Source organism: Ostrea edulis, chromosome 5 (assembly GCF_947568905.1).
Source record: "Ostrea edulis chromosome 5, xbOstEdul1.1, whole genome shotgun sequence".
NCBI lineage: Eukaryota > Metazoa > Mollusca > Bivalvia > Ostreida > Ostreidae > Ostrea > Ostrea edulis.
Window position 1 is genome coordinate 6,625,361 of NC_079168.1, and position 27,338 is coordinate 6,652,698.

A 27,338-nucleotide genomic window follows, 5' to 3' on the forward strand; every position below is an offset into this window, starting at 1 on the left:
ATCCCCACCTCTTCCCGATTTAGGATTTTGAAGTTATGATTAAACCTATTACATTTCTTAGTTCATTTAAATCCATGAGGGTTGGTTCTTTCTTTCTTTCCACCCCCCCCCCCTCCCTCATTGAAAAATTCTAAAATCTTAAATCCGCGCATGTTAAACGCTCATGACACAACCAAGTAGACATACCCGTCTATAAGTACACGTCTATGGACGTGTTCATATTATACCCTTTAAATCAAATCAAATATACACTGTACGTTTGAATATCTAATCTAACAAGCGGAGGAAATCTTAAATCTTTGTCGTACTTTATTCAGTGTGGTCTCATCAAGCGCTAGGTCAAGAGTCTGATGTGTTTCTTGTTTTACATCCTATCTATAGTCTAATATTTGAACCAACCCCAAAAGGAGCAACAATGTACATCTAATACTGTACGTAAGTATATACAATGTTTGAACATGACCAACACAGCTTTCCTTTAAATTCAGTTGACTTGGATGATTAGTAAACCTGGGTTAAATGCCATGTTTGACACGATATTGCTAAAATTCGATCGGATAGGAAAAATAGTGAATATTTGCAATGTAAATATCAATGCTAATGTGTAATTCACGCTCTAAACCTGCAGTAATTTGAGGTGACTGATGGTATGGGTATCTGTTTGTATCACAGACACTTGCTTCTGTAAATGACTTATGACCTCTGTATACTAATAATGTTATCATTAGTATATAGATGTTATAAGTCATTTGCAGAAACAAGTGCCTGTGGTGTGTATGTCTGTCTGTGTGTGACCACTTCGTAGCCACAAAACGGTGCTCACTGTTAGGCATATGATCCTCGTGGATGTCTCGGAATCTACATGCATTATTGACGGAATTTATACATTCATCAACCGAGGGGAAAAAACATGAATCGTTTTATAAAGCAGTCCTTGTTTCACATTGAAGTAAATACTATACACAGAATGGACTTGAATATATCAAACCGCTGTTTTTATAACGTGTCTCTGTTTACTATCGGTGTTCCACATCATAATAAATTTATAAAAATCATAATTTATCTCTGGCATAAACGTATCGTTACGATTTTTTAAATTTACTATTTGAGACCGAGGGGAGCACCTGTATGTACATGTATAGATATGCAACACACTGCACGCTGCCAGACTGTGCAACACTTGACAGGCAACCTAATCATTACATTGTCAGTGATGTTTTCAGTGTTTTCCTTGTGGGCTGTTCAACATCGATAACAGATAAATTACCTGATGGTTATATGGTTTAAGGACTTCTAACGCTTTATCACATAGTGTGCAATCTTCCTTGGTGAATAGCGTCAACACTGGTAGTTTCCCGGTGCTGAAGGTTAACGATTGGCGGGTGTGTAGTGGTAACTTTGATAACACGGGATTCACGATTCTTAAATATTTCATATTTTTTTTTCCTTACGCCTATTCTTATCTCCGCTTAAAACTTGCTGAAAAAATTTCCCTGCAAAGCCCAAATGCCGGCCAAGGGCATTTCTTCCTTCCGTCTGTTGGTCTGAAAATAATTTTTTTTTATCAATCTAGTGTCCGTCAACTCTTCATTGAGATTAAGCTTTATCTGTTTATATCACAAGGAACTTGAAAATGACTTAATGAGTGTTACCTTTTAACAAAAGACGTATCTAATTGATCACTCAGATCAGCAAACTGAAACTTGCATGTGTCGATAATCTACTTTCATTTTCAATTCATAAATTCATCAACTCAATCATAAACTGTTTCGTACTATTAGAATGTTTCAGAAATTGAGCTGCAAAAATTATTCAAAACACTCCCGAGACGTACCATTCCAGTTGGATATACATGTATCATCTTTCAAGAAATTACACAACAGAATTTGTGAATGCCTAATTAGAACACACACAATTAATACACATGGGGCTTGCTCCCGTTGACATAGTTAACTAATTTATATTTTTTTAATCTGGAGATTAATACGTGACACGTCGAATTTAGTGTCCAGAAGTGACTTACACGTACAGCGACTAGTCATCGTAAGTTTTCTGTCCCATAAATAAAACCTACATTAAATGTAATAGTCATGACTAAACTTAGACGAATTCTACATTGTACGTACAATATTTTTACATGAAAGTTTTAAGGTAGATGAAAGTCTATTCAATATCAAGTATTATAAGGCATGCTGCTCTATGTATATGTATATAAAAGCTATTTTGCTAATTTAATTAATATACTTAATTAATTCACAACATATAAACTGGGTTATAACAAATAGTTGTCTGGACCTTTTCTTAGCTGCAGAACTGTAGCTCTCTGAAAAAATATTTTGACATAACAGAGAGCTACAGAGCCACCCCTTATAAAAACCTTCGATTTACGGCGCACAAAAAGCTGCGCACGGTTGAGGCCTTATATCGTTGTATTCTTGAGTTACTGTCTCATAAATTTAATATCAAAAAATTCTTAACATATTTTCCTACTATACTTGTGTCTAAACATACCTTCAAATATTCATTAAAGCCCCACACGACCGTGAAAACTCCCAGCTTCAAATGATTTCGTTTGTTGACGTAGCCATGTTAGGTAGCCGGTCAATTCGAATCCTGGTTAATTTCCATACTTGCACAATAACGTCTAGATGTGAACTAATATCCCCACAAATATTTTAGCTAAATATTTTAAATAATATATCATCCCAGTGCCTTTAAATAATAATTATTCAAATAGCTAAACTCACAGCAATGCGGCTTTCATTAGTCAGGTCCGGTCTCCGTCCCTGCCACACGAGTGTTAAGGACTTTAGTAGCATTATCATTAATCAAGAGCTTATTTTACCTTTAGAAAAACTTTATTTTTTTAATTTCTATAAATTATTCGTATTGATAATAAATGAAGAGCGAATACATACCATATAACGAATTTTATGAATATATACCAACAACAACAGGGTACGAACTGACCCGGCTACCTAACATGGCTACGTCAACAAACGAAATCATTTGAAGCTGGGAGTTTTCAGGTCGTGTGGGGCTTTAATGAATATTTGAAGGTATGTTTAGACACAAGTATAGTAGGAAAATATGTTAAGAATTTTTTGATATTAAATTTATGAGACAGTAACTCAAGAATACAACGATATAAGGCCTCAACCGTGCGCAGCTTTTTGTGCGCCGTAAATCGAAGGTTTTTATAAGGGGTGGCTCTGTAGCTCTCTGTTATGTCAAAATATTTTTTCAGAGAGCTACAGTTCTGCAGCTAGACCTTTTCTCATCATAAATACAAATATTGCACTGAAGGTCTAAGAGGTGTATGTTGTACTGTTTGCAGTACTCTTGTTATGCTTTAATATTCAACAGTCTTTGTTGTCCCCTCGCTATTCATTGTGAGAGGGTATATAGCTACAGGACTGTTCCCTGCGGGTGACTATGTGAGTGTGTGTAACACTGAAATTATAGACACCCTACAGGCCACATTTTCTGCTCGATTGATTTGATACTTTACATGTAGCTCTATTATCAAGAACCCTATTGGGTTTGGAGTCCAAAGTTCAAGGTCACCATGGGACTTCATAGAAAAAGATTGTAGACACTTTACAGGCCACAATTGATTTTGATACTTCACATAATTATAGCTTTGTTATGAAGAGAGGAAGAACCCTATTGATTTTGGAATTAAAAGGTTAAAGGTCACTAGAGGAGTTTATAGAAGCTTTGTAGACTTTCACTGTGAGGGGTATGCCCTGCCTTGAGGAGTTTTTATAATGGTTTGTACTGGTACAGAAAGACTACACTTGTAGTTTACTGCAATTACATATGTAAATGTGTTTAATTTTCTTTTTGAACATAATGCTAATATTATGCATAGTCATTGTGATGCTATTGAGAAGCTTGTGTTTTCCTACATTAACAGCACCTTATGGCTGGTGTCGCTGTCACTGGTTGGGATCGGGATCTTCCTCAGCTGTCTCTTGATTCCCAGTTTTACAGCAATCCTTGATGGAGCAGAGTAATGTCAAAGGGAAGAGAGAGAGAGAAGGGGGGGGTAGAGAGAAAATTGAAGAGAGAGGGGGGGAGAGAATTAGAGAGAGAGAGAGAGAATTAGAGAGGGGGGTAGAGAGAGAAAAAGGAGAGGGAGAGAGAGGGAAGGAGGGAGAGAATTAGAGACAGAGAGAGAGGGGAAAGAGAGAGAAATATAGGTCTACGGAGTGTGAGGTAGAGAGAGAATTAAAGGGGAAGAGGGAGAATTAGAGATGGAGAGAGAGGGGGGAGGTAGAGAATTAAAGACAGAGCAAAGGGGAGAAAGAGAGAGAAATATAGACAGAGACGGAAGAAGAGAGAGATGCAAATATCAGCTAGATATGTAAGGGTGATTTTGGTGTTTGTACTTGCAATCTTGTATTTTGAATTATATATAATTACTTATTTTTATGCTCTAAGTAAACATTTAATAATCATTGAATTCGATAACGATGATGACTATATTTTTATGAAAGCTATGAACATTACGTTACTAAAAGTTTCCATGTCGTATGAGTCGTTTACACAAATACTGTTACTTTTCCAGTATTAATTAAAATCCCACAAGACTCCTTAGAACTCTCCCTCATTATATATTGATAAACTCCAGCAGGACAGATGATTTTTTAATCCCGAGTTATAAGTGTTCATCACAACTTCCATTTCAATATAATCACTATAACTATTAAAGTTAACTAACAGTGTTTGTTAGTTATATTCATTGTGATACATTGTACATTTGGTCTTCAGGCGGCTAGGAATGGAGGATAACCTGAACACATTCGGTATCGTGTCGGGATTCTTTAACTCCTGTTATTCCTTGGGGTAAGTAATCCCAAACTCCAAAAACGATAATTTCAAGTTCTATAGTTTAGTTTATTTAATGCGATTATACACACTACGGTGTGTGTACTTAGTACAGTAGCATATTTGAAATACGGTGCAGTTGAAGATGATACACTGTTTAGCTTAATCCTGATTTTGCACGTATTCTATGTTCTAGAATGGATGAATACCATAGAGATTCTAATTAGCACAACTATTAATGAAAGAAAGCAAAAGTGAGCAAGCTCACATACCCCACACTCCAACATTGCTTGACAATGCCTCACATAATGAATCATTGGTAATGCTATGCATTACTACAAGAACAGGACAGATGGGCCTGAAATTCTAAGTTCAAAAGGGGCACAATTCCCAGAAAAATTATTGATTCAGAATGTCTTGGGAATATGCACATCTTAACCGTGTGTCCTTATTATCTACAAAGTTTCACGAAATTCTGTTGAGCGGTCTCAGAGGAGTTGCACTGATAAAAACAGGACAGGCAGGCTTGAAATTTTAAGTTCAAAAGGGGCATAACTCCCAGAAAAATTATTGATTCAGAATGTCTTGGGAATATGCACATCTTAACCGTGTGTCCTTATTATCTACAAAGTTTCACGAAATTCTGTTGAGCGGTCTCAGAGGAGTTGCACTGATAAAAACAGGACAGGCAGGCTTGAAATTTTAAGTTCAAAAGGGGCATAACTCCCAGAAAAATTATTGAATCAGAATTTCCTGGGAATATGCACATCTACACAGTGTGTCCTTATTAACTACAAAGTTTCATGAAATTCTGTTGAGAGGAGTTACACTGACACGAAAGGGACTGACGGACAGATCAAAAACATTATACACTCCACAACTTTGTTGCGTGGGGTATAACTAGTGTTCTTCCTTTACTGCTAAAATTTGACTCCTGCTAAAGGAAGTCCATGTACAGTATTTGTCCAGCTACCAGTTTGAATTACACAAATCTATCTTTTGTTGTCTAAACAATAGACCTAGGACAATACATGACTATAATGTCACTCAAAACATCTGCAGCACTTGTTTTCCCTTTGTTGTACAATACAGACTAGTAATATAGCTTTAATCATTTGATATGAGTTAATATGGAAAGGATTACAAGGTTCTTTCGTAGAGTCTCTTAGCATGTATATGCATTACTATAGAATTTCTAAGATAACATTGCAAACCTTCAACATTTGATGATGTCATAATGATTTAGAAAACTATGAAATATAAGTTTCCAATCATCATATAAAAGATCAACTTTCGTAAGTTTCTTGCATGGAATATCTAAATATTACATGTTCAGGTAAGATAGAAAATGTGAAATTCCATCAAATTTTAGAACCAAATCTGATTCTCTTTCATGCAGAGCCTTTGCTGGTCCAATCTCTGGCAGTGCCTTGGTGGATGCGGCAGGCTTTGGCTGGGGGTCGACACTCTGTGCTGGTCTACTCGTTGTATCCGTAAGGGCATTGCTGTTACTAAATGTTTTCTATGCTCTTACAGCCTGAGATTATCTCCTAATAGTTTGATCTGTCCATTCACTGAGGTTAAAGTTTTTAATGCTGACTTTATCAATAAGAAAAACACCACACAGATTCCTCACGCAGCGTTTTTATTTATTTTTACAATGACGCAGGGACTGGTGCTCTTGGTATATGTGGCAATCAACAGAAAACATTTTGATAAGGCCAAAACCTTGTTGCAGAGACAGAGAAAATTTTCTTTCAGGTGAGATTTCACATATTTAGTACAGATCCTTAATAAGTACAAAACACACGCATATATGCACCGCATGTAGTTCAACATGTGTGAGTGCAACAAGTTTACATGCAGCGCTGTAATATAAAAGCATCACTTTAATTCTAAATCTTTCAGTTAAATAGAATCTCTGAAGAAGAAAACATACACATGTGAGATGTTTATAGGAAACTTGACTTGTGTTATATATGTAAAGTTTGTATTTGAGTTTGCATTTCCTAACCTAATTTCACTGTAAAGCTACAGTGTTGTTAATAGGAAATTTTTCAAAAGAAAACTTCTGGATTAATAGATAAATTACACACTCCCCCTAAAAAAATCCCCAAAGCAAATCCACACATGCAACAAATTACCATCATTCTACCAAGGTATAAAAAATGACATCAATCACTCTTTTGCAACATGTTTACTCTGAGTTACATTAGATAGGGCTCCAGGACATTTATACTGAACAGCAATACATAAATTAACTTATTTTATAACAGGTTCTGTAGAGGATAAATTTTCAACATTTTTTATAAATACCCATGGGACAAATTTTTCAACAAGAGACCAACAGACCACCATGCTCACCTGTGTCACCTTGTTTATATAGACTCGTATGTTGTGGACTCCATTAAAGAGAATACATTCTTAAAACCACAGCCGTGACCCCAATGGCTTGTAAAATGAAGAAAATTGAATCATCACTACATAATGGCACTTCCATATCTTTTGAAAGGAAGATTTTTTTCTTTAAAAAATGCAAAATTCTCTATATTCCTATGTAGAACATATTAAACCCTAAAGTGGCCCTGCACAGGGACTGGGGGAGGGGGGGGGGGGTTGAACCAACTTTTTTAATGAAACCTATATGTTTTTCACATAAGATAATCATTTTCCATTATTTTCCAATGTAAATTTCAAACCCAATTTGTGCCCCCATTTTGGCCCTGGGGGTTTTAGTATAAACAAACGTGAATCTAAATTGAAAAAGGATGCTTTAACAATTTTATCTTTGTGGTGTTTGAAAAGGCAGGTTTTATAGATTTAATCTACGTGTACATATTTAGAACCCTGAACCCATTTTGTGGACCTGTTCTGGTTTCAGGGGCTGTGATTTCTTACAAAGCTGCATCTACACTACATAAGGATAATATAACACATTCTACAATTGACAGAAGAATTCAAATAAACCCCTATGTACACTCCAGTGTATAACTTGAAACTCATATTATACCCTAGGATTTGGACCCTACTTTCAAATCAGTTCCATAGATTTTAAGGAGAGGGCTTAAATAGGCTATGCCTGCTGCCCGATCCCATTCACTTTGTAAATAAAATATAGTTTAAATAAATAGATTTTAACCATGTAGTGTTTGAGAACACAATTTTTAAACATGTTTTTCTTTTTTATTATAGTGTACTTATATAATTTTTTTTAACCCATTTAGTTATCAGGGGTCAAAATTTAAAAGTCCTGAATGTACATTACATGAGGATGTTGGCAGATTTCAAATTTGACACCTTTTGTAATTGTGGTTCTTGAGTAGATATCTTGAACTTTTAGGTGCCAAGAAAAAACTTCCAAGATATCTGAGGGTTTGAAACACTGAAATGTCAGGTGGTATGCTACACCAGAGAAATTTGATATGGATGAAAAGTGGAGGATATGTATAATAATATTTTGAAATTGAAAACTTTCAAATTTACTTTATTTAGTAAAAAAAAAATAAATGCAGTTTTAGTTGAAAGCAATCTGAGAACAAGATGTGTTTGTGAAACACAAATGCCCCCGATAATGGCCAATTCCGAAGATGGCCAAGGTCACAAGGGCAAATATCTTGGTACCAGTAGAAAGATCTTGTCAAAAGAAATGCTCATGTACAATATGAAAGCTCTAATATTTACCATTTAGAAGTTACGACCAATGTAAAAAAAAAAAATTAAAGTAGGTCAAAAGGTTCAATACCAACGGAAAGATCTTGTAACAAGGAATACTCATGTGAAATATCAAAGCTCTATCTCTTACTGTTCAAAAGTTATTAGCAAGGTTAAAGTTTTCAAAAAGTAGGTCAAGGTCACAGGGTCAGAAATGTTGGTACCCAAGGAAAGGTCTTGTCACAAGGAATACTCATGTTTAATATCAAAGCTCTATCACTTACTGTTCAAATGGTATTAGCAAGGTTAAAGTTTTCAAAAAGTAGGTCAAATTCCAAGGTCAAGGGATCAAAAATGTTGGTACCCATGGAAAGGTCTTGTCACAAGGAATACTCATGTGAAATATCAAAGCTCTATCACTTACTGTTCAAAAGGTATTTGCAAGGTTAAAGTTTTCAAAAAGTAGGCCAAACGTCAAGGTCATGGGGTAAAAAATGTTGGTACCCACGGAAAGGTCTTGTCACATGGAATACTCATGTGAATTATCAAAGCTCTATCACTTATTGTTCAAAAGTTATTAGCAAGGTTAAAGTTTTCAAAAAGTAGGTCAAACTCCAAGGTCAAGGGATCAAAAATGTTGGTACCCACGGAAAGGTCTTGTCACAAGGAATACTCATGTGAAATATCAAAGTTCTATCACTTACTGTTCAAAAGTTATTAGCAAGGTTAAAGTTTCAGACAGAACGCAGTATTAAGTCTTCCCTGGAAGACATGTGTCGCCTGCTAGTTCATTCTATATGTAATATATCACGTATAATGTTGAAAAAGTAAATTATTGAAATGGTTTTTGTCACTAAACAGGAAGTTGATAAGCGACAGATTCGAAAATGTCTTACACAATACAGTTGGCCACACTGATGCTCTGTGCCAAATATCAGGGAGTTGCCCCATGTGGTTCTTGAGAAAACTGTGACAGAAATTTTTTTGCTGTAAAAAATTCTAAGTCCCGGCAAACAGGAAGTTGATAAGCGACAGATTCGGAAATGTCTTACACAATACAGTTGGCCACAGTGATGCTCTGTGGCAAATATCAGGGAGTTGTGTGGTTCTTGAGAAAACTGTGACAGAAATTTTTTTGCTGTAAAAAATTCGAAGTCCCGGCAAACAGGAAGTTGATAAGCGACAGATTCGAAAATGTCTTACACAATACAGTTGGCCACAGTGATGCTCTGTGCCAAATATCAGGGAGTTGCCCCATGTGGTTCTTGAGAAAACTGTGACAGAAATTTTTTTGCTGTAAAAAATTCTAAGTCCCGGCAAACAGGAAGTTGATAAGCCACAGATTCGGAAATGTCTTACACAATACAGTTGGCCACAGTGATGCTGTGTGCCAAATATCAGGGAGTTGCCCCATGTGGTTCTTGAGAAAACTGTGACAGAAATATTTTGTGACGACGCCAGACGACGGATAGTGATCCCTATATGTCGCCACTGCGTAACGCAGGCGACACAATGACAGAATTACAAAATGACTGAATGACAGACAGGACAAAAACAATATGCCCCCCCCCCCCCCCATCTTCGATCTCGGGGGCATAAAAATTTAAAGCCCCTGCTAGATGCGAACACGTGATCTACAGTTCAGCTGTAGTTGACATGCTAACCTACTGAACTACTCAGCTATGTGAAATTTTTTTAGATGAATAGACAAATATTGCTGATATTTGTATTTTCATCCATGTTTTAAAAGGAAGTCAGCCATCATTACGATGTAGAGTACCTCCTACATGGGACTTCCAACTCCCTTCAATATATCCATGGTATTCGAGGTATTAATGTTAGAGATTCTGTACCAAGTAAAACTGTGTATATATACAGTTAAACTACAGTATCTCTAACATCAATATCTCGAATACCATACCGATATATCAAAGTGAATTGGAAGTCCAAACTACATTTTCTTTATGTATCTACATCTCAAACCCTTGGAAGTTTTTTCTTAGCCCCATCGAGTTCAAGATAATGAAGTTTGACTGTATATTCCTATTATAAGATATGACACAGGTGAGCTAAAAAAAAATTAGGAGTTATTTTGTTTTGATCTTCCTGTTCTCTGCTATAATCAGCAATCGATTCTTTTTTGTATTTATCAGGCGTACCAGGAGTTTGACGGACATAGAAATGACTAGTGGATTTGTCGACAAAGAAGAGGCTGAAACGGATTGATATTCATGTTAGATCCAAGTCATATTTTAATATATATGAACTTAATAGAACAAGGGAAAACATTGCATTGTACATAGCCAAACCTTTCATCAGTGTAAATTCCATTAACTATTTCATTAACTATATACTGACAGTGTGTGTTTCATATTTCTAATACTTAATATTTCAAGGATGTATAGTATTATGTACAGCTCTCCTGTTTTACGAAAAGATGTGCAATCATTGGTGATAACAATCTTATGTGTAAGGAATAAAATATACATACATAATTAATATGTTTCACAGGTTTTTTGTAAGGACAATTTTCTTTCCTTGACAACCAGAGCAGATGTTTTCGCTTGAAGATAATAATGCATTATACTAGTGCAATATAACTATTATTCGTGATGTACGTAAATTGTTGAAATATACTTAAAATATTACTAGTAAACTGAAAACAAGAATAAATATGTCTCCCTCTCAGAAACTAATTATCCTGTGCTCAGTAAAGATATCAACCACAACAACAATTGTTTAATAATGTAGTTGCTTGGTGTAATTAATCCTGCATTAGGACCTAAAGGACATCCGAATTTATTTGCCTTCTTCACAGGAGTCAATATTGAAACCACAGGTTAAAAAAAGGAGTAATCAATGTTTTTAACATCAAATCGTGATAGAAATACAATAGACGTCTATATTAGTAGACAAGCCTTATTTCATCTGAAACTAATACAAAAATGTTAAAAATTGTACATAGATTGAATGGCCATAATGTTGACTGGTGTAAAAACTCGATATTTAATTTTTTAATAACACAGTATAATCAAGGATTATTGAATTGATAGACAGGGTTGTGATAATTATTTGTGCTGGAAATTTTCATTGTTTAGGATACTTAATTAATATTTCCTCGTTGAATTTAAAATCAACACAAGCAGAGGCTGTGCATGTTATTTTTTGTACTGTGTATATTACCCTTAAATGAACTTTATCACATGAAGTGTTTGAAACCTACAGAAAAAAATATCACTACAGCTGGATTTGGGAGTTTTTTGTCTTTTTCTTTTTGTTTGTTTTTGTTCTCTTTTTTCCTTAAGATTTCTCGTAAACATGGTAAATTTTATACATTGTATGTCTAACAGTATGAACCAAAAACATGCACATGGATTATAAAACTCTTCAAACATTCCATTAAGTAAAGAAATATTTTTGATAACAAATAAAAAACGGTATACTGAGTGTCTACATAAAATATAAATACTACATTAAATATCAACAACTGCTGTGCCTCTAGAACTGAAGCATAAAAACAAAATTTTATAAACATGAATATGTATATATATTTTTTCATACTAAAATGCTATTAAACAACTATCTAAATTGCAATAACAAATGTAAATCTTAAAATATTTAAATATATGTAAGTTATCCACATAATATATGTACAAAGCAAAATCAGGTGAAGTAAAACTGAGGTTAGACTGGTTCTCATCTCTCTGGGGTTTTTTTTCGGACTGCTCTCAGTGTCCTAAAATAATTTTCTGACATTAGAAAGAGGTATAAAAGAGAGCAGATACATAAAAAAAAATTAACATTGACCCTAGAACACGCCTAAACTGAGGTAGTTGATCTCTATGCATCCTCACTAGCCAAGGGTTTTCAGTCCATTTAAAAACCCTTGGCTAGTGAAGATGATCTCTATGCTTCATTTCCACCAGTGAAAAGATAATTTGAAAATGGATCGGGGGCAATTTTCCACAGTTGCCTCCCCTGGGTAATCCGGTGGACTGTCACATTTATATGAACACTGGCCTATACTCTCGTGTGTTAGGGTGAAGCCCTGCTCTTTAAAGTCAAACACAATGCAGTCCATCACCTCCTTCTCCTTTGTCTTCCCTTACCAAACTATACAGTATGCGGCAACCTTGCGGCAAACTTACAGTAAACTAGCGGCTAACTATTTTGTTCACCAAAAGCTTAAACACTAGTTCGCAGCCATTCGCCGGTAGCAGTGAACTTGTGGCGAACAAACATGAAGTTCGCTGGAAGTATACCAGAAATCTTTCTTTACCATATTTGTATATCACAGGAGATCCAAATACTCCCTGGTAGCGGTGAACTTGTGGCAAATGAAATTACAGTTCGCTGCAAGTATACCAAAGATCTTAGATTTTATTATATACTGCCTCGTAATGTAGGTGATCTTGACATTTTGTATTAACTGAATTCAAGATTAATCCATAGCAAGTTTTAAAATCTTACAAAGGAATTATTATTTTTGTTGATGCACATTTGTTTTCTAAAATTGATATTATACTTAAAGCATTAATGGTTCTGTAACAGACTGCAGCGGCTATAAATTAAGCTAAAATAACACTAAACATGTATGCAGGTTAAATTTTATACAATTTTATTTACAATACAAAAATTCAATCATCAGCTACCATTTCTGGAAAGTCCATTAGATCATGCCATTTCTCATTGGAAATTAAATCACTGTCATCATCTTCACTGTAAAAGATTGCCTCTTCGATTAATCGTTGTACCGCCTCAACATTCGCAGGTTCTTCCATATGTTCTTCAATATAATAATTTATTGAATCGCCATCATCTGATGTAACTTGTGACTGGGCTTCTCAAAATTCTTGTACATCAGCTGACAGCTGGACACTTTGTTTTCATTGGTGGATTTTTCTTTTCAGAGTACGATCTAGGCCTAGCTCTCCAAGTTTGTCTACTCTTTTTTCTAAATGCTTGTCAATATTGCCATCGTCTACAAAAATGATTAAATATACGAAATCAATATATATATTATTTAATTATATATAAATATATTTAGTCAGACTGTTTATATCAGCTAATTAACCCCCCCCCCCTCAATGGTTTGCCTTCATCATTAAATACATTGCATGGGTATTTCTTTAGTAGCTTTATTTTGCTGAATCATTCAATAATTAAACGTACTATCTAGTAGTTATACCATTCACCTCAATACGTATTGGCCTGCAAAATATTGTATGCACTCACCAGCTGCAAGGTGCATGGTCATAAACTCCCGAGTTTTGACACAATCTGAGCATTTTAACTGGTAAATATAGTATAATAGCTCACCATTATACAATATATACACCAATTTGCTCAGATTGTGTCAAAACCCTGTGTCATTAATTCATATCGTCACCCGTATTATCAGTTTCTACCTTATATCAGTATAAACAAATATATTATAACATTACAGAATACAAGAAACATCTACTTACCTCGCAAATAACCGTCCATTTTAAATGTTTATAAAATATGTTCTTGAATGCCTCGCAGTCACCAACTACTAGCTGAACTTGCAAGCAACTGTCTCACGTTTCCAAAATGAAACCGAAAGTAAACACGGGGCGAAGAATTATAAAAGTTGAAAACCGAATACTTTGAATACTTAAGTTAGATTGATAATAACACCATTTTATAAAACTATTTATTTAAAATAACAAAATCCTTTTGTAAAATAAAAGAAATTGTTTAAAGAAAATGCGTATCAGCATGCTAAACTAATTTCGTTTTGTTTAAAATAGTACCTGAAAACTTTCGATTTCTTCCGTCTCGATCACCCAGACGCTTGTTTTTATCAGATGTGCGTAAGAACGAGTCGATACATCTTGATGATCAAGACTATTCAAATTGACGCGCGCTACCAATTCGAAGTAGAGAAAATTTCAAGAGAAAGCCAGCATGTCGAGAAGAAGAGTTATACTCCCAGGGAGATTTGCCGACGAAAACAGTAAGTTCATCATAGATAAGAACATGCATTGGTTGCATTTGTTAGTGTAAAAATACATTTTAAATTTGACATAACCATCGTGTTATAGCGTAGATCGTACGCTACGTCATAAATCGTGTGGTGTGTAATCACGTGATACGCGAAAGTGAAAGTGTAGTACAAACAATGGCAGTGTCCGACAAAATCTATTCTATAAAGTTAGAGGAAACTGATGTTCCTGGAGCGAAGTTTCGTTGTTCTGATGTGTCAGAACATTCAGTCGTTGAACTGAAGCGATGGTTAGAATGCAGGGGAATGTTACAAGCGGGTACAAAAGCCGAATTAGTCAAAAGGTAAGAAACACTTAAACACATGCGTACATTTTCATCCCATGTATGTACACGCTGTACACCACGATTTATTGTTCATCATCCGTATATATTATAATTATGATTGGTAAAAATACGTCTTAAAACTATATCTTAATTCATTTACCACGGGAGTATCGTTCTGTCAGCGATTCATTGCATACATTTTCATGTGTAGCGAATAAAAAAGGGGGTGTGGGAGGGTCAAGACGATTTTGCTAGAGGCTTAATTGTCTTAGGTTGTAAATGAATATATTCAATTCTTGTTATTTGAAATTATTGACATATAGTGGTCGATTACAAATGTGTATGTAAATGGTAATCTCCTTTGTCAATTAAATTACAGTAGATCTACTGCAAATAAAAAAATACTTTATATGAAATAAAACATTCAAACAGTGGCCTTCTTAATAGTTCTTGAAACACCTAATATATAAGCATACATATCAGCACGCCATTCATGCATATGCTTAGAAATTACATTTGTGAATTTTTTAGGTGCCTAGAATGCATAGAGTCCAAGAACACAGACATCATAATTTCTGTGGATGGGGGAATCTGGTACGAGGAGAAATTACGAGAGGTGTTATCCACTGCCCGCAGTAAATCATCAGCTGATATGATACCTCTTTTACCTACAAGTGGTTGGCAAAAATTTCCTTCAGGGAATATTCCTAAAGGATTCTGTTATGGAAGAATATATGAACATATAATACTAACTGCCAAAGTATATGAGAAAAAAAGTAAAACGTCGACGTCTGATAGTGAAAGTGAAGACAATTTGACAGACTTCAATACTTCAAAACCGATGGTGAAAGGACGTCAATATTTTGCCAGCGGCCATGTAAAAGATATTAAGAGCATTGCAAAAGGTGAATGCTTTTTTGTCAAATCAACTGTGATGGCATCATACACTCAACGAAAGCTATATCATGTGACTTTAACTTTAGGATCTCCATCTGGGAAAATATTGGATGCCTCGTGTGATTGTAAAGCTTCAGCAATGGGACGATGTAACCATATAGCTTCGTTATTATTTGCTTTGGAGGATTACACATTACAGTTTGGATACGATCCGGATGCTTGCACTAGCAAGCTATGTACATGGAATGTAGGACGGAAGGCTAAAAGGCAACCTCAGCCATGTTATTCCACATCATACAACAAAAAGTTAAAAGCGGATAGGTACAGAAATTATAATCCTATGACTACTAAATTGGATGAAACTAAATTTGCAAATGAATTTATTGCTACATTGCCAAATTCTGGATCATTTTGTATGTTTGACCAAATATTAGAAATTGAATATAGTGATTATGTGGTTGACATTAAAAATTTAAATGAAAGAACCAATTATTCTTTGAATTTGATCAAACAAGATGCATCTGAACCTTATGAAGTCCCAAACACTGATAGACAGGCTGAATCTATTATGTGGCACAGCAGTCGCAATTGTAGAATAACTGCATCTGTAGCAAAGGAAGTCAGTAGTGTTAAAAGCCCAAGGGCTAAATATAACCTTTTGGAGCGGATTCTATGGGGCAAAAAGCTTCCCCCAATTGAAAAGTTTAAAGTATGGACAAGAAAATGAAGATAATGCATTTACGCAATATGTTAATCTGAGTAAGGGAAACAATGAAACAACAAGAAAAAGTGGTTTCTGGATAAATCCCGAGTACCCTGAATTAGGATGTAGCCCAGATGGACTAATCTATGATGCTAACAATAATCTTATTGGTGTTTTGGAAATAAAATGTCCATTAGTATTGAAAGACAAAGACCCATTATGTATAGAGAGTCTAAAGCCGTGTCAACGATTTAACTTGTGTTATACAATAGAAAATGGTATCCTGTCTTTGAAAAAAACCCATAAGTACTATGCTCAGGTTCAAATGCAAATGGGACTTTGTAATGTGAAATTTTGTAATTTGGTCTAGTGCAAAATCTTTGATTCAGAGAATCCATTTTGATGGAGAATATTGGCATGATCTCCGAGATAAATTAATTTTATTTCATTATAAATGTATGATGCCGGAATACCTAGAAATGAGGATTCCAAGAAAACTCTTGCCAGTAGAACTTTAAATACATGTATATATTGCAAGTGTTCATCAGTGCAAATATTCATACATGCACCTGCAATTTATAATGATAAAGAGTAAAATAAATAATGTTATTATTTTCTATGAGATACACATATGATATATCAAATGTCTTGACTTCTTCATTTACATGTATTTTTGTACATAAAAAAGCAAAAAAAATAATTATAGATTCAGATTTTTATTGGTTTTGAACAGTGTCACACTTTCACAATGTGTGAAAAGATATGGACTACATTTGTAAGTTTCAGAGACCACACTCAATCCACAAATCTAGAGGTCTCCAAAAGGCCTTCCATAAGGGTGGGACTCCACTCCTTGTGAAAATTGCCTCAAATAAATAAAACGTGTATATGTAAAATTTTAGTCGCTCTTGCATGAATATTACCAAAATGTACATGTACATTACGTAACATTTAACACAAAGATACAGACAAACTTGTGACCACAATACCCGACTTGGGCCAGGGACATGAAATGTGGTGGGGTTAAACTAGTTTAGTGAGATCTCAACCCCCCCCCCCCCCCTCAAACAAGTGGTCAAAAGAAAACAAAGGCAGTAAAAGACGAACTATAATAATCAAGCAGATATTAGCCCAATCATCTGAACCACAATAAATGTACTGAAGAAAAAAAATCATGCAACAAAAAGAAGATACTTCTCTAATGAATGCAAGGTCAGGCTGGAATTCATTTATAAATTTAGAATTATTTTATCAAGTTTAATGTTCAATGCTCATTTTACAAGTGAACTTTGGTAATTGACTAGAAATCCAATTATATGCACTATTTCTGTGGCTACTGGTTTGAGACTAAAAGGTATTGTTGCTCCTATTATTTAAAAAATTTTCATGCGCTCAATTGCTCGTTCCACATGAATGCGTACTCGTGCAATGCGTTTTGTCAATATTTCTTCTTGAGGGGTTAGTCGATCTCTTCCTGAAAGAAATGGTGGAATGTTAAGGTCTACGTTTCTTGGGTTCAGTATATCCCGAATCAAAAACCCTCGATCCGCTATCACCAAGTCTCCAGGATTAAGCAAGTCAGCCAAACCAGACTTTACAGTTATCTCCTTGTCTGATATACTTCCCTCATATACATCTGATAAAAATGTAACTGCTCCTGTAGGTGCAACACCAACCAAACATTTCAATGTTGGATTATTTTTATACGAGGAATACATATTACCTTGTTCAGCAAAATCCCGTGATGACTGAGTAAATATCTCAAAGCAATCAATTATCACACGGACATTTTTGAAGGACCTAAAGCAAGCAGGCAAATGTTTTTGAATTAAAGCCCTAGATGGAAACATTTTTTTTACGAATACCACCAGTAACTTTATATAAATATTGAATCCAAGTGTTAATTGTTGAAGAGACAGTACTGATGCTTACTCCATATCTGTATGCAAGATCTTTATTTGGAAACCTATGCCTTAACTTCATAAGAACCAATAATAACTGATTTCTTGTCGATAGTTTGGTTTGTCGTTGTTTTGAGTCGTTTCGTCTTTTCTTTGGTGATTTTGTTCTATTTCCTTTCCAATATTTCAGTTCATATACACCTCCGGCATTTTCCAAGACCTTAAAAAGTGGTTAAATTGTTCAACATTTAAACCTGTGTAAAATTTAAAAAGTTTTCCTTTTGTTGCCAATTGCTCGTAATCAAACTTGTTTTTGGTGTTCTGTTTTTGCGGACTCTTTTGCTTTGAATGCCCTTCATTTTTCCTCAGCCTTCTCTCAATTTTATTGGCAAGAGTATCACTGCAATGAAAAGTAGTTTGTGTCCCACAATCTTGTATTTGTGTTGCACAATAAATTGCGTTCTTTTGGGTCTGCTCCTGTTTGACATGTTCCTGAGAAATGCAAATGTACATGTGTCATTCAAAAGTTATGAGACATATTTAATGAAAATTTTAGTCTTTACAAATCCTTAAGTTTCAGACAAAATATACAAAAATAAGACATAAAATGAGTGTCAAGAATATTATATTCGAGATATTTGTTTAAACTGAAGAAAGTTTATAAATGTGAATATCTACGAATGCCATTCAAAAATGGTACAATTAACATGTAACTCCTTTTGATGTTATGAATGCAGGTATGCTTTACTTAAAATGGACAAAAGTTTGCAGGTTTCAGGAAACTGAAAAAAGAACTTACATTCTGATTCATATCAGACCCGGTCCCAGTACATATAGTGTCAGACTGATCATGGTTGGCTATAATTGTTCTGTTCTCGTTAATATGGCCACGATGCATATCACAAGTGCTAGTAGAAGTTGAAGGTATTGCCTCATCTTGTAAGGATAGTAATGCTTCTGACACGTCCTTTAACATTCTTTTGGAAACAGGATTGCTCCGTGGAGTGGGTGGTTTCCTTTTCCTAGCGAATTTTCCCCCCTAAAAATAATATTGTAAATTGAAAAAAATACTCGTTTGTTTTGTTCACAAAAACATATTTTGGCTTGAAATTATGGCTCTTGTTGAGACTTCTTAAGAACATTTGTTTCCTGGTACATGTAGATACAAACCATTAAATTTTCATTTTTTTTTTATATACATATTTAGGGGTGTTTATATGCCACCGTAAATTTGTTTTAATAACCCATCGTTTTTGGACATAATAAACAAAAAGGCAAAAAATAAAACTTGAAAACTATAAAAGACATGAATACTATTCAACGTGCAGTCTGATTTATGCCCCCCCCCCCCCCCCCCCCCCCCCCCAATATACATGTACCTATTTCCGCAATTTTTTGTTTGAATTTATACCTGATTTGGCGTTAGAGTTGCTGGAATGGGATCAGGATGTTCTGCTGTCGGTCCATTTCCACCCACAAAATGTTTACTACATATGTATGTCCATCTTGTAACCTTTTCAACGGTAAAATATTCCCTGCCACACACACGCGCCCATCGCTGACATTTTTCCAGATTCCTCTTGGGTTTTGGAAATGGTATCCAAAAAACCCCAGTCATATATTCTCGATCAGCATATCTACTGTCACTGTTGCATATTCCATAACAGCAGTGTCTTGTTGCACCGTGTGTTAGCTTTTTTTTCTTTTGATATCGGCGTGGCCATTAGGAATGTAGTACACGCTGTCCAATGTTTGTACTACATTTGATAACGAGGCTGCGCGTTATTTTTATCCTATCTATAATTAGGTCTTATCAGTGATGCGCGATCTTTGCTATTGGACATTCACTTTACATGATACGACGTACTCTGCTTTATGCAAAACCATAGGCCTATTCTGTATATATCTGTGTGTATACATCTGAAAAGTTCAAAACTATTGAAATGGTTTTGTTTTCTAAGGGTGGTATGTGATACGATTCTCGCAGACAAATTAGAGGAGACAGGGGAAACGAGGGAGGAGAAAGTCCAAGCGCCTTAGACAGATGGTGTCATGTATCATATGGAGAGATTGAATTTGAAAGTGGTATGTTGATTATGATAATTATATTAATTGTGTTTGTGCCAATATAAAATATCTAGGCCTGTTTGTATTCACAAATATAATTTATAATTTAATCAATAAAATGGCATTTATGCTGTTATGCAAGTTAATTAAAATATTGACAATAATAATTTAATTGGTATACACGTGTGGTAATTAATTTGGTTAGCACATCGGGCACACTCAGACTAGTAAAAACTTGGTCTGGTCTAGTTTATTTTGAATCATGACATGGTAGCCCATCTGGTCGTATTTATACAACACATTTAACAATAAAACCAAAGTATATCCAACTGAATTTGAAATTTCTATAATAACATTAATGTTGACAATAACTTTAATTTACAGTACTCATCGCGTTTCACTCAATATCTTGATGTTCTACCCAGAGTTATCCTTCCTATCGTGCTCTCTAATGTACTATGCCCTCTGGTAGCATACTTTACGACAACAGGGAAGACAAAACCCCACTGTTTAAAATAAGTTATGAATGTCTTGTATGAACCAAGAGTTGCAGAAAAAACTTGCAATGATTTTGTTGCAGACACCTCTTGGTCATGCTTTGAAAGGTGAAATCAGAATGAAAGATATTTTAAGAAATTAACACTATTCTTGTAATTTGAATTATGTTTATTCAAGTTTGATTTATCTTTGTAATTCTTTTTCTTACAGCATTTGCCATTACAACATTGGGGATGGACAACATAGACATTCATGATTGTGAAAGCTATAAATACAGACTGGAACCATGTACTGTGCTGTTAAAGAAAATAGACTATCTAAGTAGACGTCCAGTGCATTATTTCATTTAATTCAAAAGTCAACATTGTGTAATTTTTTTCATGGATGACATTGATTATTTGATCTGAATTTGCAAAAATTGGATTGAGTGGGAATAAGTGCTGTGATTTCAAATGAAAGCCATGATAGACACATTGCTTTTTCATCCAGATGTAAGTAAAATCATAAATGCATGTTTTCAATTCATATATTGAAAATTCAGTTTATTGGAAATGACTGACTTGTGGGTAATTATTATTAATTTTTTTTTATAATTAAAAAACTTATATTATTGGGAACAGTATAAATCTATGGCCAATTCTCTAAATTTGATGTGTTTTTTATGCATATTAAATCAATATAAATTGATTTATTTGTTATTGATGGTGTTGCATATAGTCATAGATTATACTTTAACTAAATGGTCTAGTGTGTAGTTTTTTGGCAAGGTAAAAGACACTTTTCATGAAAGAAACCTACAAGCTACTGAAAAGTATTATCCTTTTAGTCACTAGCTGACTAGCTGTAATTTTATTCTAAGTAATACTGGTAGAAAGTGGTGTGGTGTACCAGTTTACTAGACCATGGTGATAGTCCTTATGGTAATTAATTTACTGCTTTCAGTGGGTTAAATTACAAGCATGCATGAGATATGAAGAAGCACCAGTGATTACATTCTTTTAAAAATAACCATTGATATTTTAAAAATGAAATTGTCATCAACTGATTTTCTATCATAAATCATGTAAATGCAAGTCATTCCTCTTTTAATTAACTGATATGAATGCTAGATGCAAGTTCATAATTAATGTGTTCATAATTAATGTATTTATGGCCATTTGGGAGTTTTAGGGAGGTATATTTGAAAGCTGCCAGAGGTTTGCCACAAACTATATTAGGCTATCTGAAAATGTTTGCCAAAGGTTCGCCGCAAAGTGTATATGGCTATCAGAAGTTTACCAAAGGTTAACCGCAAAACTTCACCAGAGGTTCACCATAAACCATTCCATATATGGCAATCTCAAGTTTGCGGCAAGTTTACCGCAAACTTCATTTGCATGGTAAAAAGTCGCCGTAAGGTTGCTGCAAACAGTCTGCCGTAACCTTGCCGCTAAGTTTGCAGCAGATTCGCCGCAGTACTTCGCCAGAAGCCTTATTTTTTGGTAAGGGCTTGCTTGTCCACGGACCAAGGACAAAATCCACCTTGAGTCGCTTCTTATTTTTCGATTTGAAAGTGCACCAATGGTTTTTGTCAAATGCTTCGAGCTTTGGTTTTTTGTCTTTGGCGAAAAGTGTGACAAGCAATGATGAAACAGTTTCTGTGTTTTTGGAGGATTCCTGATAAATTTTGTTGATGATGGAATTCATGAGTTTTGTGTAACCAGGAAACTGAGCCCTGAAACTTTCCCTGTGGATTTTAGCGAGAAAGGATGGGTTTTTCTCCAGCTCTTCCACCATACCTTGGAGGCCAAAGTATGTCGCTTCTCTGTAAATTTTGGGGGCAACATCCTGTGGAGGAAGCTCTCCATAACGCAAGTAGTTCAAGATGTAGTGGAAATTCTCCCCATCAGCATCTATGAAGTAACGCCCATGTTGATCTTTTTTAACATCATAATTCCCACTAAACATAGCAGCTAACATTGTATCCTTGCATTTCACCAAGGTCAATAAGGTGGTTGTGTAAAGCTTTCCTCCAACATTAAGCTCAATGACAGGTGGGAACTGAAAGTAAACAAAGGTGCCACAACTTAAAAACTATACATTCAGGCACTAGTGTTCACAACTCAACATGCTGCAAAAAATTTAATTCTAGTGACAAGTTAATCCAAGATTCCTCAGACTCTAACCCCCACTTTTATAATTGTGACATGCGCGGGTATCACATTATAGAGTCGGAGGAATCTCGGATGAGTGACAAGTAAATTTAACAGAGATCCCTGGAACCCAAATGGAATATACAATATATATATCATACTTATATTAAATTCTATATGTATTTTACAGTGCAAAACAAATTACAAAAAAAAAGCAGTGGTAAATCTAGAGGGGGAATTGCACTCGCATCAGATTGAAAAGAAGGCCATTTTGGAGTCTACTCCTCCATCCCCTAAAAAAACGTACATACTCTCTTCCTCTGCTGATGCATTACAACAAGAGTTAAATATTTTACATTGACATTGCAATGATTGGTGTCTCAATATTAATACATCTAAAACCAAGATAATAGTTTTTAACAAAGCAGGTAAACTCTCCAAATCAAAAATTTTCTTTGATGTTGAGCTTGAATGCGTTACAGAATATAAATATCTAGGAGTATAATTTTGTTCTTCAGGTTCTTTCTCCTTTACTCAAAACCAACTTTATCAAAAAGCCCAAAGAGCTTTCTTTAATTAACTTGGAAAAGATTTCATTTCACTTCAAATCTACTATGCACATTTTTTACCATACCATTAAACCTATTTTATCATTGCATCTGAAATTTGGGGTTCTATGATCTTCATCTTCAAAAATATTAAGAACTCCAGGCTGTACCATTAATAAAATGTACTCAAACCAATTTTGTGATATAAACATCATTTGGAATTTTGTAAATCAATACTTGGGGTACATAAATCTGCAACAAATTTTGCTGTGTTTTCTGAATTGGGAAGATTTCCTATACACTTTGATGTCAAATTGATGCCAAGTTATTGGTACAGACTTGGAATTCTTGGTCAATATTTTCCACTGTTAAATAATGCATATTGTGAATCCAAGTCTCTGTATGAGCAGAATATCCCATCATGTACCACCAATTTCTTATCAATAACTTTGATGGTATTCATGATTTGACTTGTGTCAATAGTATATAAATTCAAAAGTGCACTGAAAGATTGTTTATTCAAAAATTATATCAAAATAAGGAATGTAAATCACCAAGTTCCTTCACACGGCGACAAAATAATTAAATTGCTATGTCTCTTTTAAATAAAATTTTTGTCAAGAGAAATATTTAGAAATTACTTTAAAAATTTTGAGCAGAGGAGATTAGTTTTACATGCTTTCGCATATATCAGCTCATAGATAAATATTGAAAGAAGCTGATATCAAGGCATTCCTAGACAAGATAGACACTGTACTGGATGTAATACAATATACTTGATGATCATGAAGAACATTTTTTTACTATCATAATATGGAGGAAAGAAATGTTTTATATGAACTGGTGAATATATATTAATATAACTGCTGAAGAAATTTTGTAACAGGAACAATCATCAAAAGTTGATCTGGCTCATGACAAATGAAAATGCACAAATACTAAAAAAAAATCAGTATAATGATTTTAAAAACAGGAATATAGAATTATAATATATTAAGGGTATAGATCTAACTACTTGACATGTATATTGTATATAAATTTACTCTTTGTCGCTTTCAAATTTATGTATAAATAAACTGTCTCAAATACAAGACTGCCAGTCTGATTGACTTGGCACAGACACCGTCCCTTTGTACCCTCTGTGTTCAGAACAACATTTTATACTGTTGTCTCATTTTATACTTCCCATATAGCATCCTTGTTATACAGTGCATTTTCAATGAAGTATTGTTACAAGCCAATTCCAGACCAATGTCAAAATAGAAATCCTTAACTTGTGTATATGTATACATGTGTAGATTATATCATGTACAGTCATGATGTTTAATTGTAAAAATTGAATATATATGTTCCCTGAGCTGAAGAGATTAAATAAACATACATGTATTAGGTCAACACCCCCCTTTGAAGGCCTTTCCCCTCCCTCCGTTGAAAATTCTCATTTCACTAGCACACAATATTGTATGAGTGCTCATACGAATTCTTGTTTTTCTATGCTTTTGAATCCGTACACCAGGACAGGTCTAGACAGTCCTTTGATTAAAACTTCAATCGTCGCACCCCCAAACTCCACACGGATCAAAAACTCATAGCCGTATCTTGTGTTGGGGCCAAAATATGTACGTGTTAGGTCGTGTGAGCAGTAACAGGATATAAATCATTCATAATAAACCTGTTAGTGTAGTTCTGATTCATTTCATCCCTGAAAAACTGACCTTTTTCTGCAAATTTTCGTCCATTTTCAAGTTCTGCAATGTTTGTAAACAAGTTGACGTGAACATCCGTGACGTAGAATCCGACCTCGCATGAAAGCAATCGGCAAACTTCGGCTGGTCTTTCGGTACTTTCCGGAAAACATTCTATCTGATATGAATGTTTCTCAGATCTTCCTTCTTCAGTGGTGTAAGAAATGCAATTTTAGTAGAAAGTAATTAAAACTCTGTATGAACCTATCGAGTTAGGCAATTAGTAAAAAAAAGAAGAAAAAAAAGAAAGAAAGAAAAAGGGAATTTACGTTACCTATATATATGTATTGCTTGTATTTTCTTAAAGTTTCATTACGTTCTATTTTGTCCTTATGACGATTTATCATTCATCCTTAACATTACATCATAGTCTCATTAAATGTTCTCTGAAATTAATGTCTGTCTGAAATTCACAAGGGCTATAGAGAATCGATACATTTTTCAATGATTTTTCGATATCTTTCACATTTTGTTGTCTAGACAAAATATAATCAATAATACGTGACCCCATTTTCAATATCATTAAAGAGACGTTTATCTCAATTCATGGAGAGAGAAAAAAACATTAATGCAGTGACGAATTTATAGAACCCCACATTGTGACAAAAAGCAAAAAAAAAAAAAAAAAAAAAAAAAATACTAGAAGAACAGAAAAGAATTAAAATTTTATGTTATAACCTACATACAAACAAGTAAAGATAGGCGAAACAGTTATTTAGTGTTACTTATTTTATTACGCATGTATAAAGTATAAGTAGAATATATAAACCCATAAAAGTACCCACCCCCACCCCCAAAGCCTCAACATTCCATGGAGCCTCCAGTCCAACCCCCAACAAATCTACTCAAATTTACACCAGTGTTAAACTACGACGACAGTTAACTTTAAATTCGTGCTCTTACACACAAGCACCTTTTCTGTGAATAATTTATTATTTCTGTACATGTATATTACAGCGTCTGTGCTCTTGCACAACGATTAAATGCCTTTCTTCAATGCTTAATTGTAAATCAAATATTCTTAATAGTTCATCAAATTCAAGGGAAAAGTTTAGTTTAAATATATCATTGAGACAAAGGGATATCCCAACCTGAATATCAATCCCATTTGAGAAGAGGGGTTATATAAGAGTAAATAACGAATCTCTGCAAAAGTTACATATATAACACATGGTTTTCATGTACACAATTACACTGTATGTGTGATCAAAGTACTGAAAGTATTTATGAGCGCTACGTGACATCTAGGCCTACATGAAATATGACGTTACTTTGGCAAAATTAGCAATGTTACTGGTAATTGTTACCAAGAATTGATGAAAAGGAGGAGAAATAAAATCAAGATTCATGTATGTGTACTACAATCCAGGGGATTGAACTCGTTTTGATTCTGAGATGAGTCTGACTTATTTCTCTTTAGAGAACTCTTGTATACACAGTAAGGCGAAAACAATATGTCATGATTTCTAGGGTTATATTGCTTGCAAATATGATATTGTTCTTATGTTTTCATTTCAGTAGAACATTTATTTCGATACTAGTATTTCGTATATATGTCGTATACTTCAGATACCGTCATATAATGGCGGGTGTGACTAGCTGCAATAATGTAGCCTCCTCCATTTTTATTTTTATTTTTTTGTGGGAGAGGGCTACAACTCCTTAGGATATCCGTAATGGTGCAAATGCGGGAGTGATTCACTACCGCAACATTTTCGATCAGTTTAAACATTTGCTGACTATCTTTGCGTAAATAAAATGATATTCTATGTATCTTAAACAAAGTATAAATTGCAACTTACGATTTGTGAGGCTCTTTTCTACCGTTTTTAACAATTTCGATACATTCCAATTTCTCGATTCATATTTGAGCGCCATGTTTGATGTACTGTACTGAAGTTTCAACTTCCGATTGTCAAGTTTTTTGCATATGCCATGTAAGGTAGTATTTACATCAATGGACGAGTGCGGATCGTCGGTATTGAAAAGATTTAAATTTAATACCAAGATAAACAAGAGGCCCAAGGGCCACATCGCTCACCTGCATCACCTTGGCTCATATTTAAAGA

General features: G+C 34.6%; 4 protein-coding genes and 2 long non-coding RNA genes across 7 annotated transcripts; 3 read left to right on the forward strand and 3 right to left on the reverse strand.

The window, feature by feature from the left end:
- The first annotated feature begins 254 nt into the window (after positions 1-254).
- LOC130055232 (MFS-type transporter SLC18B1-like) lies at positions 255-10,983 on the forward strand. The gene is made up of 6 exons (XM_056167132.1): positions 255-435; positions 3,920-4,015; positions 4,777-4,851; positions 6,233-6,326; positions 6,503-6,594; positions 10,638-10,983. Exons 3-6 carry the CDS (start codon positions 4,787-4,789, stop codon positions 10,708-10,710), a joined length of 324 nt encoding a protein of 107 aa, XP_056023107.1. The 5' UTR covers positions 255-435; positions 3,920-4,015; positions 4,777-4,786; the 3' UTR covers positions 10,711-10,983.
- Positions 10,984-13,079: 2,096 nt separating this feature from the next.
- Positions 13,080-14,094, reverse strand: LOC130055233 (uncharacterized). Its single transcript, XR_008803514.1, has 2 exons — positions 13,953-14,094; positions 13,080-13,465 (listed from the first exon to the last, which is right to left on the reverse strand). It is a non-coding gene; the product is annotated as an uncharacterized LOC130055233 (long non-coding RNA).
- Positions 14,095-14,337: 243 nt separating this feature from the next.
- LOC130055234 (uncharacterized) lies at positions 14,338-22,367 on the forward strand. Its single transcript, XR_008803515.1, has 3 exons — positions 14,338-14,464; positions 20,241-20,364; positions 21,055-22,367. It is a non-coding gene; the product is annotated as an uncharacterized LOC130055234 (long non-coding RNA).
- On the forward strand, positions 14,589-17,076 carry LOC130046326 (uncharacterized). 2 transcript variants are annotated; one of them, XM_056167129.1, is made up of 3 exons: positions 14,605-14,796; positions 15,310-15,683; positions 15,762-17,060. In XM_056167129.1, the coding sequence occupies exons 1-3, from the start codon at positions 14,630-14,632 to the stop codon at positions 16,400-16,402; spliced, it is 1,182 nt and encodes a 393-aa protein (XP_056023104.1). In that variant the 5' UTR covers positions 14,605-14,629; the 3' UTR covers positions 16,403-17,060. The 2 variants fall into 2 exon arrangements, with proteins under 2 accessions (XP_048780340.2, XP_056023104.1); XM_048924383.2 differs by having other exon boundaries at positions 14,589-14,796; positions 15,310-17,076.
- LOC130046352 (uncharacterized) lies at positions 17,079-20,371 on the reverse strand. Its single transcript, XM_056167130.1, has 3 exons — positions 19,691-20,371; positions 19,079-19,318; positions 17,079-18,771 (listed from the first exon to the last, which is right to left on the reverse strand). Exons 1-3 carry the CDS (start codon positions 19,895-19,897, stop codon positions 18,466-18,468), a joined length of 753 nt encoding a protein of 250 aa, XP_056023105.1. The 5' UTR covers positions 19,898-20,371; the 3' UTR covers positions 17,079-18,465.
- Positions 22,368-22,381: 14 nt separating the features above from the next.
- LOC130055231 (BTB/POZ domain-containing protein KCTD7-like) lies at positions 22,382-25,490 on the reverse strand. Its single transcript, XM_056167131.1, is given in 3 exon segments — positions 22,382-22,494; positions 22,497-22,884; positions 25,240-25,490. Coding segments are annotated over 3 exon segments (534 nt in total). The 5' UTR covers positions 25,306-25,490; the 3' UTR covers positions 22,382-22,414.
- Positions 25,491-27,338: the final 1,848 nt, after the last annotated feature.